This window comes from Stegastes partitus, unplaced genomic scaffold (assembly GCF_000690725.1).
Source record: "Stegastes partitus isolate 25-593 unplaced genomic scaffold, Stegastes_partitus-1.0.2 Scaffold1553, whole genome shotgun sequence".
Lineage (NCBI taxonomy): Eukaryota > Metazoa > Chordata > Actinopteri > Pomacentridae > Stegastes > Stegastes partitus.
Genome location: NW_007579284.1, coordinates 68609 through 82115, shown reverse-complemented (window position 1 = coordinate 82115; position 13507 = coordinate 68609). Strand labels below are relative to the sequence as shown.

General features: G+C 39.4%; 1 protein-coding gene across 2 annotated transcripts in view; it reads left to right on the top strand.

The window, feature by feature from the left end:
* The window catches only part of mllt3 (MLLT3 super elongation complex subunit), a 54558-nt gene that overhangs the window by 13901 nt on the left and 27150 nt on the right, over positions 1–13507 (top strand). For both annotated transcript variants that reach the window (XM_008300510.1, XM_008300509.1), the window contains exon 4: positions 11710–11792. In XM_008300510.1, coding sequence (XP_008298732.1) covers positions 11710–11792 — 83 coding nt within the window. The remainder of the gene's footprint in view (positions 1–11709; positions 11793–13507) is intronic.

The window sequence follows — 13507 nt, the reverse complement described above, 5'->3', positions numbered from 1 at the left end:
TAAATATTCGGCTCACAATGTAATCACATTCATGACTTGTCAATGTATAGGGAAGTTTTTTGTTGTTAAATTAGGGGTGGGACTTGAACGTGTTAATTACAATTAGTTAATTACATCAAAAATAATGCGTTAAAAAAATTTGTCGCTATCTGTAGCACATTTTCTAAACTCTTATCTTCTTCCACCAAAAGTAGTCTACAGTCCGGAGCTATCCATTTTGCAAGCAAATTTGTGAATTTGTCAGATGTCGACTTACTAGTTTTGGCTCTGAATCCAGTCATTTGGTCCAGTGTGGGCTGCCGACACCGCTTGCTCGTACTTGGACCAGGACTGCTAGCGCTAACGGCTCCAGTGGTTCCTGTGCTCGCTGCAACATGCTTTGCATCCATGTGGTACCGTAAGCTTGATGTGCCTCGCTGTATGCAAATTCTTTTTTGCACAAGTTGCACAAATCCATGCTGTTGTCAAGGCTTCCATCAGGCAGTTTTTTTAAAAAATGAAACTTGCCCTCCATCAGTCCAAGCAATGCACTCTCATCGGATTCCTCCATGTTTGTTGTTGTTAGCATAGCGCTAACGCATCTTGTGCATCAGTGTGATCGGTTGAAATCGGGCACTGATAAACGTTCCGTGTTGTCTGGATGCAAACTGCGATTAAATGCGTTAATTTTTTTAACGCGTTATTTTTATTGTAATTAATCGTAATTAACGCATTATTAGGGTTAATTACACATGAATTAATGCATCAAAGTCCCACCCCTATAAATTATATAATATGAAACTTCATTTTTAGCTTTGCCCCCTTTTTCTGCCAATGTCCTCTTATTGCTCTTTGACATTTTCTATTCCCCTCACTATCAGCTTGCAGGATCAATATTGCAACAGCTCTTGGTGTGTTGCTGGTGACTTTTGGTGGCAATCATCTTTTGCATCATCTAAATGAGAAGTCTGTTTTTTGTATGGAAGAGGAGAGAAAACTAACTTTCATAGGCAGGTCTCTGAAGAAGACTATTTGTTTTGGCCGTGTGTACCTGCACCTATCATTCCAATTGCCTGCTTAAAAGCATGCATGTGCAGGACAAAGGCTTCAAACGGGAAAGGTTTTGCTGTGAAAGGAAAGCGGCAGAGTTAAAAGAAAGATAATTAGTACAGGAAGTGGAGGAGTGCTTTGCTGGCTAGAGTGAAATATCGTTTTTTTTTCCCCTTTTTAAATAATCTTTGATAATAGTGCTTGAGGATATTTAATGCCTTTGTGGTTCAAGTAAATATGGTGGATTTGAAGGAGGAACATTCAGCCTTGGTATTCTGATATGACTGTGCTGTTTCCTCTGAGTTAAAACTGTAACTGAGCTGCTGAACATAAGTGGCCACAGCAAATAAATGTTGCAGGAAATAACATGAAACAGCATGACTGTGGAGCCTTAAAAAAATTATGGGAAAAAGAGCATCTATTCTTAAGAGTTAGGGTACATCTACAGGTGCATTTATGCAAAACTGACTGTTTTTCCCCCCCTGTAAATCCAGCATTTCCTCTTTTAGTTGCAAAAGCATCTGGGAGAGCAGCAACTAACCAACATCTGCAGGTTTTGAAACATGATGCACAATTCATAACATTAACTTGTAAATCAAACACCTCACTGTAAGCAGTCTAAATGATAAAGTCTTTTTCTTTTCTTTCATTTTTGTGGTTTTGATGAGTCACAGATTTTAAGTATCCCCTGTTGTCTGGATTATAATGTGTATCCTGCTTTTAGATTTTTAGAAGTTGTAGTTTTTCTCTGTAGTCCCAAATGACTAGAAGGACACTCAGTTGATATTGTTAGATGAGGCCTTTTGCTACAAGTCTAAAGAAACCAAACACATCTTCACACTTGTTTTAAAATAAATAAAATGCTCTGAATTATAATGCTGTTTTAATGCCATACCGCATTACAACAGGATGCTACAGTGCTGAATGTATACATTTTTAATATATTGTACGAGATCAAAGCAGAAAACACAAAGAGCAGAAAATACACTCCATCTGTCAGTTGTATATTCCAAATACTGACATGCGTATCCAGAGCAGCCCCCTCACTGCTGAAAATGGGTACCCATGCGCATGATAATTACACACAGCGGCGCATCCTCAACACAAAATACCATCTAGAAGTCTAAATTATTTTCCACAGCTGAAAAGATAACACGTGTAAAATTCAAATCGGCTGAATAATTTGTCGCTGGTATTCAAAACTACGTATTGTTCCGAGATCAAAACGTCAAGGAAAAACAAATCGGTTCAGAATTTTTCTAATTAGAATTAAGGTCATATTTAATCAGTTAGTTTGTGAATTTGATTTCGCTCTAACATCCAATAAAAAAACTGCACTGATGGTTCTTTACTTCTACAAGCGCCTTCAAATTTTACGCAGTATTCAAATATCGTAACGCACTTTGGTCACCAAGTATGATTGTGTGTGTTTGTCATTACTCTTGAAAATGCTTGGAGGGGAAAAAACCAAAAAACTCAAATACAATGGAGCTTGTTAAGGAGCAGTGATCACCTCAGAGAAGAAAGGACAGCAACAATCAGGAGCAGATCTGCAAAAATGTAGATCTACTTTGGGATGCCAGGAGTCCAGTTTTACTAGAAATGCTAAAAAACGAACCCCCTCCTCCTCCTCCTCCTCCTCCTGTGTCTGGCAGAAATCAAAGAGCTGTAAGAATTTGCCAGTAATTGTTTTACGATTCCTCAGAAATCATACCTACTCATGTAGGTGGAACACAAAGAAAGCAAGAGCCATGAGAGCTGCAGGCTGGCGGCTGCTGCTGCTGGCATGAAAGGATGGGGAAGGGGAGGAGGTGCAGATAGACGGGGCAGCCACCACCAAATAACAGGAACTGAGCTGTAAATGCCGGCTCTCCCTCGGTTCAGTCAATGAAAGGAGGTTGGAGGAAGTGGTTTATTGAAGCATGGTTTATATGGGCTGTCTGTTGGCAGCTCTTTCACTCCTTTCTCACTCGACCCTCCCATTAAACATTTGTCTTTTATTTACAGCACCTCCACACACCAAAGCTGCAAGACTTGAGTCGGGACTCACTGAAGGAGTCATTGGCTGCCGTTTTATCAGTGACACGAATACAGCCCAAAGATATAATTATTTACTACAACATCAAATGAATTTAAAAAAAAATAAAAAATCATACACAAGAAATCCCAAAACCTAACAATCAGATTGCCAGCTGTGTCATTCAGGACATTAATCCTTCCCAGATGATTAATGGGTACAGCCTGCAGCTTTCATTGTGCTCCGTACTTTTTTCAGAATATCTGTGGAATATCTAAAAATTGCTGAACTTCCTGAAGAAAAGACCCCTTTTGATATCCATGGCACCGTAACCTTTCCATTAACCCTGTCTGAGGATGTAAGAGTAGTTAGCTAAATCAACAGTAAGCAGATTTATTGCAGCTGGACATCGATGGTCTGCCTTCACCAGCATGTCTTAACACATGAGGTTTAAAGGAGCAGCAGCTTTTCAACATCCACTGGTGCACATATGGATCATCTCACTGATAGATGTACAGTTTCCTGGCACAATCCGTTTTTGTGCCCACACACAGTGTCGTCTTTACCAGATACTGAGTGTGTTTACATGAATATGCAATTAAATGAACATGATTGACTGCAAGATTGACATTTAAAATGCATGCTCCGCTCGTAGCGAACTCTGCTGCATATAAAATCAGGCACTTCCTAAACTATCAGTGCTGCTGCTCCAGTTTAGAATTTTAAAAAAAAAAGGAATATAAAACAGGAAGCAGACAGCCAAAATGGAAATCAGTGGTGTTGAACAGAAGGTGAAAAGCCAGTTCTTTAAAAGTCCTGTTTGGAGAAATTCTGGATTTAGGGGATGTGATGTTTAGCTAGAACAAATCCGATGCAAAAGTGTAGCACAGATGTTGTGTCTTTGCAGCCAACTGGCTCAACCACCTGAAAAAAACAGCACAAACTGCAATGCGATGACTGCATGAAGGCCAAGCAGAACAATGTTGCTAATCTCACTGAATCTCTATCCTTGTCCAACATTGTCTCGAGTATCTGATGCTACACAGTGCATCGCCGCAGCATGTAAGGAAAGCGCAGCACTGTTGAGGGAAAATGTTTTCATACATTTTATTGACATTTTGCTTCAAGGAGAAGCGTTGTGAATAAAGAGCAGTTTTACTCTGATGCAGAGACTTGTACATTAGCAGGAATGTGCTGCTGTGGTTCAGGTGGTAGAGCGAGTTGTCGACTAATCACAAGGTTGGCAGTTCCATCCCTGGCTGGAGCGTCCTTGGGCAAGAGTTGCTCCTAAAGCAAGCACCTTATGTGGCAGCTCTGTGGCATGTGAACGGGTGAAACATTGTAATGTGCTTTGAGTACCACAAAGGTAGAAAATCGATGCACATAGTTAGATAAGTGCAGACGATTTACCAATGTAGCAGTGTTTTGTTCAAGTTGTTGCTCTGTCTCACAAAGCCATGAATAATCAGTGATGCTCCATTGTGTGAATTGTAATATAAATGTAACCTTTGAAGCCAGCGGGCACAGAGTAACACACTTTTTGTTACCACTGAGGGCACAGCCATCTTGTTGAATTGTTATTAATTCAGCATTCAGAAAAATATCAGTGTCTGCAGCGCTGAAAGCTAACCGTGCTAGCATGCTATAGCTAATAGACAAGAACCGGACAAGAATCGACCTTTTCCATTCCAGGAGTGCAAGCAGGTTGACACAAATAGAGTGCTCGTAATCACTGTGTGCATAGATGTACTGAACCATCAAAGCTGTTAGTAGTACAGATGATAGATACTAGTATCCTGGATATAGATTACTGCACGCATTTGTGCAAGAACCTGTGACGTTTGCAAGCACAAAGCAGCAGTTTTTAAATGGTTACTCGGACACTCGTAACTCGAAATGAATGTGACTGTGGCTCTTGACCTTAATTGCTCTACTAGGCAACAGTGTTGGGAAACCGGCATCATGTCTACTATGGATTTGCATAGTTCGGCCGTCCATCAGCTCGCCATCTAAATCTAAAGTCTAAAGTCCCATTTTTCATCTCTTTAAAAAGGAGACGCTTTCTCTGTACTCCTGTTGCGCTGTCTTTCACACACAGGGCTTCAGCCAGGGGTATTAGGGTGTCAGACATTTGGCCTTATCCAGGTATCTGACATCGAGATATGACATTTACATGCACAAACAAATCGAATACTTGGAAAAAACTAGATCAGAATACTCATGTCCACTGGTGTAGATTGTTGTAGGACTGGGCAATATAGCTGTAATACGTTTCGTTGTTGATAATTATTCATCTTTTTTAATGACGAGCAGAAAAGCTGTTTGTCATGGTACACAAATACAGGAAGGAGAAACACACAAATACATTTACATACATAAATCAGAATAAATGAGGATAAATGAATGATTAGCCAGGGAGGGAGCACACTTAGGGTGTGTTCATGCAACTGAACTTTGCATTTTGGTTTTGTGCTTTGATGCAGGTTTGCATCAAATGCATTTAAGAGAAACTATCAAACTTTCCTTTGTGAATTTTCTTTCTTGATGTTGAAGAATTGCCTATCACAAATACTTTGCCCTGCTGTTTAATCACTTTGGCCTAGTTTGTTGTGATGTGTAAGTTGGGCTACTAAAGGGAACAAATGTGCTTTAAAAAAAAAAAGGAGGTGGGAGCAAAATGAAATGCAAAAAAACCCATATATTTTAATTTCCTCAGCCTCTATTCAGATTCTTGCCAACCTTTGAAACGCACTGCAGCTCAGAGTATCTGCTGATCCAAGCCTTTTCTGTGTTCCATATGCTATTTAGTGTTTGCCTTGGTGCTTACATTGAGCATATTAAAAGCTTTCCCACACCCTGTTTTCAGAATGTTTGCACTTACCCGCTTGCGAAAACCTTTTCCTCCATTGTTTTTCGTCGACTTCCAAAAAAAGCTTAAGAGCAAAGTGTCAGGACTGCAGAGATAAAGGCAGACTTGGCTGTTGGCCATAGATGGTTACTGAGGCTTTGCAGAGGAGATGATGTATACTAGAGGCAACATAAATTTGTCCGACGTCAGATAAAGACTGCGGTAGCCCTTTATGACTCTTGCATCAATTTGCTGACTTGCTTTGATTTGTCTTGTATCTAATAGACCTCGGCATCAGTTAGAATAACACAGATACATACATACATACATCCCACAGACAGTGTTATACAGAAATGCCAAATTTATGTTTAAAGTACTTAAAGTTACATCATTTTATTTCATCATTTCACATACAAGCGATCCATATTGAACATTTTCATTTTGTATGCCAAAACAAGCATCTTAACACCTACACATATGGTTTTCCACTCCTCTTTCCCAAAAAGCATTTTTGACATTGTGAAATCCCTCCTATTCCACATTCTCTAACAGCATCACACATGTATTCTAATGGATACATAGATGTCTTGTTTGCAGTTCGCTCCAACATGTTGGGTATCATCAGAAACTTTGGGATCGCTGCAATGGTTAGAACTGTCGGTTTTAACAAGGTGTGAGCAGGTTGACTTTTCGGAACAACCTCCTGGGATGATACCATAATGTCAGAACATACAGTGCACACATAATGATTCACAGGGGAGTTCTAGAAGTCTTTCGGCACCTCGTTCTACCGTGTGTTGTTACTGTGGAACCTGCTATCAGGAGCATCCCCATGAATTTGACCCACCCCCACATCTCGCTGCAATCTTCCAATCCTCCTCTCCATCTGTTTTTATTCCTTTGGGGTGGGTGTGGCTTTACACCTTTGTGGTTTTTAGTGTGTGCATATGGTGTTTATTTACTGATCATTTAGTCTGTTTCCTTTTTGACAGACATGCTTCTGCCTTTGTTTTTCCATGCTTTACTTGCTGCTGTCTGGTTGCTGGAGCGATTAGAGGAGGACAATATTCAACCAAATGACAATACCTACAGAATGCAAAGTGAAGAGCGTATGCGGTTTTCCCGACCCATGCTCAACCCTCTAACTGGCCCAGACTGGCCACCTGTTGGGCCTCTCATCTAGCCAGTTGGCTTACAACACAAACTTGGATGTTTCTTTGCGTTGCGGGCTTTCATCTTGGCAGATTAATCTTGACCCCGTTTGTTTTCGAGGGTCTTGCTGTTAGCTGATTAGTGTGAGGTCATTTGGGTCAGGAGAGTTCCTGTAGGACTGTGGAGAAAACTATAGTGTGAGGTTGTTTTTAAGGATCTGTACTCATTCAGCCAGAGACTCTATCCCTACTGAGCCGCTAATCACCACCCACCTTTGTTACGGCGGCTCATATCATGACTAATCAATGTTTTGTAAATGGGAATATGCAGTTCTCTGACCATTTCTTCACATGAACATGGTAGTGATTCTCTTGTTGTTTATTTCTTTTCAAAGTTCTTTGGAGTAGAACGCAGACTACTCACAAGTTACTCCGCTGAATGTTGGTTAGCTGGCCCCTTGCTTTATGTAGTTTGTGTTTGTCTTCATGTGCAGCTTTTACCAGAACACGAGGCAGCCTATTGATTTCTTTTTGTCTGTGCAAGTTGGCTTGGTTTGTCAGGACGAGGGCTGCGTGTCAAACCAGTGCTTTTCAAGTGTGTTTATAGCGTCTCGAGTAAAGCTGCAATGATTCATTGATTAGCTGAGAGACAGAAAAAATTAATTGGCAACTGTTTTGATCGTCAAGTAATTGTAAGCCAAACATTACACTGTCCCAGCTGCTCAAATGTGAGAATTTGCTGCATTTTTGTGGCACATGATAGTAAACTAAATCTCTTTGGAGTGTTGGACAGACCAAAGCAGGCATCAGTCGATTGAGAAAATAATCTGCAAATTAATTCAGAATGAAAATAATCATTAGACTTGGGTATCAAAAGGTGGCACTGGCTCTGTAGATAATCAGATATTTACTTTTAAGAGTTTTTTTTTTGCTATTTTAGATGTCTCTTCTTTCTAACATTTATTCTTTCGGAACTGTGGCTTCTTCTTTTAACTGTTTGGGTAGAAAACACATGTTTAAATTATTTAAGTTGGACATCAAACCAAGTATCTGTTCCAAAACATGAGGCATTGTGTCAGCTATGATACAATGCTGTGCAGTGTTGAAAATAAAACCAAACCTAATAGGGACCAGAAAAAAAAAAAAAATCTTTTTAGGATGTTCAAATCATCATTGGGTTCAAAGTTTAATTAGTCCAGCAAACAATTATTTTTATCACTGATTAATCTGCAAGTAATTTTCCCAGTCATCAAATACGTATTTGGTACTGCTGAACCCGAAAAGTTGCTGAGTTGAATCCTCAGTGGACAGAACCCTGATTGGACCCTTTTTTTCCCCCTTCAGTCATCTGAATTCATTTTTTCCATCACTTTGCAGTCTTGCAGGCAAGGATAGGCTGGAGCAAGTAAACATTGAATTAATTATAAAAATATTTGGAGACTAATTTTCTGGTCATTTAAGTAATTGTTTGAGCATTAAAATGATTTAAAGAAGGTACTCATCAGTTTCTGGGCAACCTGGAGGCAAAACACTACAACAAGAATGAAGAATGTCAGAATCAAACTTGCATATTTTCATCCCATGTTGTGTGGAATGTGTTTGCAACCGTTATATTACCACACATATAGAACAACAGTACACTTCATTATGTTCGCTCAAGTTCACGCTCTGTTAGCTCTAATTTAGTCTCTACCACCCCTGAAGAAAAATATATAACTCAAGATGTGCAAAGGGTGTGAAAGCTTAAATATAAATTTGCCGGTGCTCCCAGCTTGATATAAGCTACCGTGTTTTTCCTTCTCTACACAGCATATGTTGACACTTGCCGCGGAAATGCCTGGCATTAATTAGACAAGTGATGCCGAGATGAATAGTTTCATTAGAAAGAGGAGGGATTAACAGTAAATCAGTGAGCAGAAGGAGCTCATATTTTTACTTACAAGCCTCACTAAAGAATTTCTTATTTCCAGTCTTGTCTTTTGTTTTATGGCCAGGCCTGTCGTCTAGCCTGGCCTCATTACAAAGCAGTCTGTGTAGAAAGGGCAAATACATAGTGACTGGCATTGTTCTGTGATTGGCATCCCAGCTTAAACCAAAGGCCATGTTAATAAACGACACGGCCCTGTCTCTCTTTGGAAGCTTCTGTGACCACTGGTGAATTTTTGGTTACAGGTCAGTGGCTGCATTGTGCATGTCCACTTCTCAGACGCTCCTTCAGATAATCGTAACCTTTTCAACCTGAACTGCTGAACCCCAGCCAAGACGCTGGCCTGACTTCTCCTTCACATTTACCGGTTTTATCCTGTGTCCTCATGTTTTGTCATTTTGTGGCTGTTTTTCCTGAGAAGTTGTTGACCAAAGCTGCATCTTGTATCAAGACCAATTGAGTCTTCCAGCCCAAATAATAAGCTGTGTAAAACAATCCAGTTGTGCTTTTTCATGTTTATTTAATAAAGGTGTTATTTAGGACTGCAACTGATTTTATTTTAGGTTTATTTGGTCCTTAGTATATTACAAAATAATGAAACTGTCCCCCCATTTGCCAGAATTGGGCTTTACTTGTCTTGTTTTGTCCAGTTAGCAATCTGAAGGGATTCACTTTGCAGTGACAGCAAATTGTCACACTGGAGAAACTGGAAGCAAAGTTTTTCCTGTTTATCAAAGTTTGTACTTAACTAGTCAAATACCTGTAAATCTAGCAAATGACTTGCGCCATAAAATCTGGTATAAACATCCACGTTCCCGTCATCTTTTTTTTGTAAGTTTCCATTCGAAGGTCAGTGCTTTGGTTTATGACCAAGTACCTGCAACTGTTGTGATTTTCTATCAGCTTTACTTGACGTTTTTTTGCTAATACGTAGAAGTCAGTATCCTAAAATGCTACATAAACATGATGAACATCATCTTCTGAACACCAACATCTTGCCACTTGAAAGATTTTGTCAGTTGCCTTTAGCTCAAAACACAGAGTTACAAATAGAGCTGCAGACTCTTTTCCCTTTAAAATGTCATATCTCAATATTTAGAGCAGATCAGGCCCTATTGTGAAGTGTTTTTTCAATGTAGCTACAATGAAAATATATCCACATGACATCACGTCTACCCCGTAATTCATGCAAGTAATAAAAATATACGAACACATGTACAGAGTTTATGTGCATGAGTGTATTTTTTTTTTTTTCCTGCTCCGGCTGGTCCTGCTCATCTCCTTCCCCACCTTGGTTTATGTAAAGGTGCCTTGCTGAATGGGCTCTTTTAGGTGGGTGTAATTGAACCTGACCCACTTGCACAATTAACTCTAACCCATAATATTTGCTCAGTGGTATTGGGTTTTGGATGGCTTGGCCCCAGCGGTGAGGTCGACCTCAGCGTAGTCAGCTGAGCCATCAATCACTTGCAGCTCGCTGAAGGGGCGTCACTCCGAAATGAAACGGGGGAGCACAGTAATGACTAGACTGATGCCAAACGCTGGGCGGTACTGAGGATGACTCAAGGAGTTCCCGATGTTCTTCATCACTGGATCGTCTTGCTGTCAGCTGTTTCCTTTGGCAGCCATGGTGCTTTGTAGTTTTCTCTTTTTTCTCGGGTTACACTGATTTGTAAAAACTTCTCTGCGACTGCGAATACTACTACTTAAAGACTTTCTCTCAGGTTTTCAACCATATCTCACAGTGACCTGCTGTTGATAGAATTATCGGGGTTGTTTTCTTAGCATGGACAAAGCCGCGACAGAAGACACTCTACAGATTTTTTTTTTACATCCTTAATAGCACTACTTATAACAAGTAAAAGGAACAAAAAATCAGAGGAGCAGCCTTTGATACAGTGCAACTGTTTTGTCCTTAAAAGACAGCCTCAAATTGGGCATCTCAAACTAAGCTGTGACCTGTTGATTACCCTCCATTAATGCAGTCAATAGTAAAAATAAATAGCCACCGCCACATTCAGTGTGTTGTTATACTGTTCAAGAGGAAAAAGGAAATTGATTTGAAAGTTTGCAATGAAATAACTTTTTCTCAAAAGCTCTAAAATGCTAAAAGCTTCTTTTATCCTTTCTTCCAGTAAACACACTCAGGTTTCCGCGTACATGAACTTAATTGGTACTTTTTCTGCGGCGTCCACAGGGATTGAGTCCGACAAACACACACCTCCAGGGAGGAACACCTGAGCTCTGGCAGAGTTTGTTTGTCTTTCACGGCCCATGGGGGTAAGGCGGGGAAGCCTTGACCTTGTCATCAGCTTTAAAGCCTCTGGTTCTAATTTAAGCCACAGCTTTTTTGTATTGATACATCAGAGCGGGCCATGGAAATGGAAGTTAATGAGATCTCATGAGAACAGAGCTGCAAGTTTAGTGGCTGAGCACAATAAGTGAGACAGTGCATGAAGCAACAGTCCCATGCTTTACTACACTCTGTCATCTGATTTTCTTCAATGATGAGATAAAAATGGTATTGGTTCGAACGCTTGGTGTTCATCACCTGTCCCCCAGTAACTACAATAACCGACACCTAGACTGTTGCAATGTGCTCAGCAATGACTGGGTGGGGACAAGGTTGTATATTATGGAACTAAATGAATTTTAAACCTGGCTTTCTGAGTTGGTAGCCACCTTGTGTTGAAGGTTGATGATCTCTCTTAAATCACAAATTTCTCTCTCATTTCAGTGTGCAAGGATCCACCGTACAAAGTGGAGGAGTCTGGATACGCAGGCTTCATCTTGCCCATTGAAGTTTACTTCAAAAACAAGGTACACTTAACAAATTCAGTCACTGGTATTCTGTATGTTTTACATCCTAAACCTCAGATTTTATTTCAAGGTTATTTACATTTTAATTTTGCGAATTCCATCTGTTGTCTTTTTGTGGTCTGAAGGTAATTGATTACAGTCCTTTTTGTAGTATAAGCTAACATTTTTGATACAGGATGTTTCTAAACTGTTTTTGGAAGTATTTATGAAATTAAAATATGTGGAACTACATCCACTCATATTTCTATAAGTTTTGCTCCTGTACAACATTAACTAAGTGATATATGTGTTTTCAAACCACACAACCTGTAGTTCTAACTTCTTCTGACTTGAAATGATGACTGGAATCACTCATTTCACTGAATTCAAAACTAGCATATTAGCAGACTTTCCACATGCATCATTTCCTAGATACACATATTCTTTGTAGTTTGAAGAAAACTGACGCAATGGAAACTTGCTATGTGTCTTTAATAGTTGTTTCTTTTCATAATAAGGAAAACCGTGCTCACCACAGTAAAAGTTAGGATTAAATTCACCCTCTGTCACTGCCCACATTCTAACCTTTGAGGCTAGTGTTGGTTATAGATGTTAAAACTGATAATGACAATCTGACCTCCAGTTCTCGCTAAAGAATAAACAAACTGTGCTGAATAGATCTTCCCAACCATTGTCTTACCCAGACTTCTTTAGCCTTCTGCCTTCCTTATTAGTAGTCGTGTTTTAACAAGATGTTGCACTACAGTCTCCATTTTGTTACCACCTGCTTCCCCATGAGATCACCTGAGGTGGTTCACTGCTCCCTGATTGCGCCCTCTGGCGTGATCATTTTTAAAAATATCCTGTATTATTCGAAGCACCATTATTTTCTGAACTTGTAGTATGTACATATAGAGAGATTATAGAGCATATCTGTAACATTTCTCCTTATGTGTGATGCAACCTGATTTCAATGAATATTTGGATTGTAAAACTTGTGTAGTGGGAGCCCAGCTTAGGTAGAACTAATTTTAGTGGTCTAGATGGAATAATTTACCATGGATGGGCCAAACCACAATATTCTGTGAGGTGATATTCATTTGTCAGTCGTCAGAGATGTACTTTGTATTTTAATGTAGTTCTTACCATTGAAGCTGTCTCTTCATGGAATAGATTCTTAGAAAAATCTATTTCACTAAAATTTACATAATATAAAAGGGATTTTGAAATCACTAGACTCAAGGCTCTGTGTTACAAACCCCTACAATTGCTTTTCTTTTGATGATTTCTTTTCTTCAACACAAAGAGAGAGAGGGAGACCAAATGATAGAAAATCAAAGTGAACTTGAATATAATTTTCTGCATTTAATCTGCATTTGCCTTTCTTCTCTTTAAAAAAAACATCTGTCCAACTTTCTGCCCAGGTTGCAGAATTTACTGACGATATAAAACTATTCTAAAGCTCGAGACTTGCATCTTAAAAAAAAAAAAACAAAAGAAGTGTAAATTAGTCTGCAAAGTTGTAGGGGAAAAAAGTATACAGTGTTAATGAAGTTTGGAACACAACTAGCAAACTTGTATTAAATTTTGTATTCGATTTTCCAGTGTACAGATTGGAGAGATTGTGAACCGTTACAATTATTTTGGCTTGAAAGTGTCAGTAAAGCAATTGTTCAGTTGTGTCGTTATTTATGTTGGAAATCGATATCCAAGTGGGGTCTATTGAAAAGACAGTG